At 30.4% G+C, this 5,666-nt stretch overlaps 1 protein-coding gene across 1 annotated transcript; it reads right to left on the bottom strand.

The window, feature by feature from the left end:
* Nucleotides 1–2,195: 2,195 nt before the first annotated feature.
* LOC145162438 (myb-related protein 308-like) lies at nucleotides 2,196–3,374 on the bottom strand. The gene is made up of 3 exons (XM_079081582.1): nucleotides 3,200–3,374; nucleotides 2,981–3,110; nucleotides 2,196–2,893 (listed from the first exon to the last, which is right to left on the bottom strand). The coding sequence occupies exons 1-3, from the start codon at nucleotides 3,327–3,329 to the stop codon at nucleotides 2,362–2,364; spliced, it is 792 nt and encodes a 263-aa protein (XP_078937708.1). The 5' UTR covers nucleotides 3,330–3,374; the 3' UTR covers nucleotides 2,196–2,361.
* Between the last annotated feature and the right edge of the window lie 2,292 nt (nucleotides 3,375–5,666).

Raw genomic sequence — 5,666 nt, 5'->3', positions numbered from 1 at the left:
GGCGATAGCGGATGGTGGTGATGATGTTGGGTGGTGGGTGGGGGTGGTGGTGATGGGTGGTGAAGGTGGGTGGCCGTGATGTGTGGTGGTGGTGGATGGTATTGTTTGGGTGGTGAGTGTTGTTGGTTAGTGGGTTTTTTAATTTTTGAACTTATTTTTTGATTTATATTAATATTATTTGATGATTTTAATTTAAAAAAATTGTATGGTCAAAATTTGTTCTCAAATGTTTTCGCGATAAGAAATGTTCTCGATTGAACGCTTATATATATATATATATATATATATAGGGTTAGGATCAAATATGAATTGTAATTATTGTGTAAATGTATGACCAAATTCTGACCATTAGATGAAAATAATGAAAGGTTGTAATCTTAGGGTGCATGGTATTAACATGTGGTATCATTCATATTATAATTACACTTAAATAAATGTAAGAGTAAATTAGTCAAATTGATTAACAATAATTTATGCCAAGTATGAATCGGGAATGAATTTTGATTAAGATTAAAAAAAAACTTATATGTTATACATTTTAAATTAGTTACGTTGTCATTTGATATGATTACAAAACCTTGAATATTTTTTTATAAAAAGAAATTTGATTATTTGTATTCTTTAAGAATATTTTATAATAGCTTTTGCATATTGAGAATTATTTACGTATTGAATTCTTTAAGAATACGAGGATATGGTCTAATCTATTCTTGACGAATACGTAACATTTACGTATTAAATTCTTTAAGAACATGAGAATATAATCTAGTTTATTTTTTACGAATACGTAATATTCATGAAACATGATACAAAGTTAAGAATAAATTTTAAAAATATGAAATATACTTGCTTATATATTATGAAATGGTTAATAATAAGTTTTTAGTTAAAACTTCATTCTTGACGGTGATAATGTTAAAAATGACATTTTCATAAGACATTTTTGACGAATATAACGTGTTTTTGCAAGAGCATAAACATTCTTGAAGAATAATACTACATTCTTGAAGAATAAACACTAATTCCAAGTGCAAAAGCGAATAACAAAAATTTTATTTGTAGCTCTGTAGTACCACAAAAGTTTTATGCAACTAAATACATTTGAAAAATTCAAACATTCTTGAAGAATACAATGTATAATTTTTTGTTTTAGTACCACCATCAACTACTGTCTAAATCTTTTTATACAACTATAATAATTCTTGAAGAATAATTAACCATGGCAAGCCATTGTCGAGTAGCAAAGAATGAGATTAGAACATTAAATTTTATAATTCAGCCACATAATATTAAAAAATTAAAAAATAATTTGAAGATAATCCATAATAAAATTACAACCATACAACATAATTACTTACGTGAATTAAGAAAATCAATTCTCAAATTTGAAACTCAATTCTTCGTTTAATCTACTAAATATTATTCCAAATGAATTAATAATCATGAAACTCTAATTAGTTGAAACTGAAAGCTAAATTCTCAGAAATGGATAATAATAAATTATATATTTTTTTATTGTTATTACATAAATCAAAATATATGGACCGTGATGAATTGAATGAAATAACGTTGAATTATAGAGAAAGCAATTGGAGGTGTACATAAACATTGTGCAATTTGATTTTTCCCACTTAGATTTGCTTATTTAAATGGTGTTGTTAAAGTTTCTTTTATATCATAAAATGTCAATGATGGACAGACTAACAAGATGATCGATGAAAATAAAATGGAGGCTGATGATCGTAATATAGGGTTAGCATGAAAAAGAGATTAATAATGATTAATTCCTAAAACGGTGGATTTGAAATAAAAATATTAATTACGTTTCCAAATTTATAGAGATTTAAATTTTATAGTACGTAATTAATTTAATTAATCAAATTACTATAATGCCATTTTAAAATGATTGGAACATATTTAATCATACATTCACACAATACTTATATGTTATATATGATTCTAATTCTATATATATATATATATATATATATATATATATATATATATATATATATGATTGATATTTCCCATACGAGTATCGCCTTATGGAGTTCAAATTACTATAATGCCATTTTAGTATTACCACCAAGGCACCAACTATTCAAACATTATGGAGTTGCTCGAATTTTATTACATACGAACGTCAAGAAAAGTATTGACTTTATTTTAATCAACTATTATATATTGAACGGAAGGGTAGCAGCATGACTAAAAAAATGTCATTTAATTGTTCAGAGATGGGACTAATGAAACGGGAAAAAAACTGTTGAGAGTAGTGGCGGTATATTTACAATACCACAAATAGAGAAATAGTCAAGGGAAATCTAGAAGATAAGACACCAACTGAACTGAACTAGGTGTTCAATTTAAGAAGATATTGTTTTCAATATATGAATCCATCATTGACCATAAACACTGATCATCCGTCATCATCAAATCCTGGCATGAAGTTTGAGAGTCGAACTCGTTGACAAAATTAAAAGGTGACAACAGGTTATTTCCTGATGATGTAATGGCGTCAATGTCTGTTAGAAACGGCTCACTCCAGAAATTACCGATCAGTTCTTCATCGAATGTTTGTGGTGTAAAGTAACTAAAAACTGCACAATCTGAGCCACTCAACTGACACGATGATATTTCTGTTATTGAAGAATCTGATGGAGATTCAGATGATACTCCTGCAAATAATGTTCCGACTTCAGGTTGATGTTGTAGATTTGTTTTGTTAACATGATTTTCTTTAGAGGTAGCCTGATGGTATTCTAGAGTTCCTAAGTGTTCCTTTGAAGACTCAGTGTGTTCATTCTGAGCTCTCTTCTTCAAATGTGTGTTCCAACGATTTTTTATTTCATTGTCGCTTCTTCCTGGTAGCTTTGCAGCTATTGTTGACCATCTGTTTATATATAAAAGATTAAAATCAATTTAGAAACATCAATGTGAAAAGGTGCTAAATTGTTTTGTTTAAATTATTTGTACTTACTTGTTTCCAAGCTTTTTATGTAAATCAATAAGCAGATCGTCTTCTTCCTTTGTAAAATTTCCATGTTTAATGTTTGGGCGGAGATAGTTCATCCATCTCAACCTGCAACTTTTACCACTTCTTGATACACCTAAGCAAAGGAAATCAAATAATAATAAGCAAGTGTCGGAATACATATATACAATAAAATTCAAGAGCTTAAGCGACTTGTAATTATACCAGCAAACTTGGGAAGCAAACCCCAGTTCCAATGGCCGTATCTCTGGATGTAAGCTCTTAACTTGTTGTCTTCATCTTCACTCCATGCACCTTTCTTCACTCCGTTGTCGTAACAAGATGACTTCACCATCTTTTTGCCTTTCAAATCTATATTTGTAGATCTATATACCCACAATGGTTTATATCGAATTAAATCTCTCACTCACTTAAACACTTATATATTGGCGTGGGTCTTGCAAATCACAACGTGCTGAAATGGCAAAGAAATTGTTTATTTACAGAGATTAAAGAAATATTTCAAAACATGCCAGATCCTTGACTAATTATTTACCGAAGGACTCACGAAAGTCCCTATATTTTATATTTGAATAATATATCCAGGTACCATGCACCACACATGTCATCTGTTGCATTAACATATTTTAGTGTTCTTTTAAGAAAGAACAACGTACATATACTTAAATGCAATTGGCTTAGTTGGCCAATGCCACTTTTGATTCATTTAGAAGTCTACTCTCCTTGAATGCAATATATTTTGGCAGGTGTTCTTTTTTATTTTTAGAGAGAAATAATGGTTATGGATTTTTTTTATTCTGAAGTCGAAAAAAGTTTCAATTTGCAAATGTAGTATTTTTTTAGCTAGTCTTCATTTGTGATTTTGGCCCTCGTTATACCATACTTAATTTATTTTTAGTATTTTTTTACAGGGATAAAAAAGTATGAATTTCATATTTAAAATGTCACTTAGTTAAATTTTATACCTCTTACACCACCAAATTGAGAATCGATCAGTGTATTGAGATGAAACCAAGTTGTATCATGGTTGCTATGCCAATTTTTCTTTGCTAATATGGTATAAATTATGAAGGTTGACGTGGCATGGAGAGTAAGCCTCCTTAATAAAAGAGGTTGTTTCTGAAGGTTCTTTATTATCACCCTCCATTACACAACCAGTTTCATCACTACCTCATTCATACCACTCCTCTACCACCATCCCCACTATGGTCTCTCTCTCTCTCTCTCTCTCTCTCTCTCTCTCTCTCTCTCTCTCTCTCTCTCTCTCTCTCTCTCTCTCTCTCTATATATATATATATATATATATATATATATATATATATATATATATATATATATACACACTAGCCATTATCCGCGCCAAGCGACGGGTACAAATAGTTTTTTCACATCTCACTATCTTTTCCACTCACCGTCCCTCACCCCCACTAATACAAAAATGGTCACTTCTCATTAACAATGAAATTGTGAAAGTATATTTGTTATTGGAAAAATGGTTATTTTCATTGCAAAAAAAGTAAAATAAAGTTACGAGTAATAGTTTTATCATTTCATTATTAATAAATGATTAAAGAAATAAAATATAGAAGGCTCGTATAATTTTCCATAAAGAAATTAAAACTTCAAAGACAAAAGTTTTGTAACATTAAACCACATGTGGAGAACAAAAAAATTTAAACCAAAGGCCCGTTTCTATTTTTTTTTCACAGGTGCTTGTTTAAAAATTATGTTTTGCACATTTGTGTTTCGTTTAGGTATATTTGAAGCAACAGGTCCGTAGCTACAGTTTAAAATACTATTTATCTTTAGTATTTTTGGTATTTGTGACTTTGAAATAAGTCTAACCATTATCAAGAACCAAGATTCAAAAAACCATCCAAATTGACATAATTGGTACTGACATAATAGCAACTACTAAAGTACAGCAACAACAAGCAGATCCGAACCATCGGGGAGAAGAGTTAAGAATTTAAATTAATAGAAAGTACAAAAAAAGATGATACATTGTAATTCTTGTATTTATCCCAAAATGAAAAAGGGTAAATGCAAGAAATAACGATATACTTTAATTATTTACCGACACACATGTACTCACTAGATACACAAACGCACATATGTAGACACACACACATAGCCAACAACATAAGAAACAAGAGTCTACAAGAAGTTGAGTAATTGAATCGAACAACATACTCATGCCTGTTTTCAACTATAAACCAAATAACTTAAATATGGAAACTACAAGTACATGAAAGATCATATTATAAACTTTGAACGGGTAGTACCGAGGTTGACTGTGTTGGTGATTTTATATCACTAATATTATTTAAGTATAATGGGGTTAATTTGTTGATCAATGTCATTTTGACAATTATTGAACAAATTAGTATGGTGCGGAGTGTACATTTGTTTAATTTTGTGTTTGTTGAAAGTATACTGCTATTTAGGTGCGAAGCCCCTGAACTGACGGGGGTCGGGGGGCAACGCTCTTGGGAGCAGGGTCCAAGGGGCGGCAGCCCCTAGCTGGATGCAAGGGGAGGAGCCCCAAACTATTTTATATGTGTTATGGTGCTCTATAAAAATGCCTTAGAAATACGGTTTTTTGGAATAAACTCGGTATTGTGACCCTCGTTATAGACCCGTTTTTATGTTAGTTTATGACATGTAATGT

Source organism: Lactuca virosa, chromosome 3 (assembly GCF_052849685.1).
Source record: "Lactuca virosa cultivar CGN04683 chromosome 3, Lactuca_virosa_CGN04683_v6, whole genome shotgun sequence".
In the NCBI taxonomy this organism is placed as follows: Eukaryota; Viridiplantae; Streptophyta; class Magnoliopsida; order Asterales; family Asteraceae; genus Lactuca; species Lactuca virosa.
The sequence above is the reverse complement of the archived record's forward strand: the minus strand, read 5'-3'. Positions and strand labels throughout refer to the sequence as shown.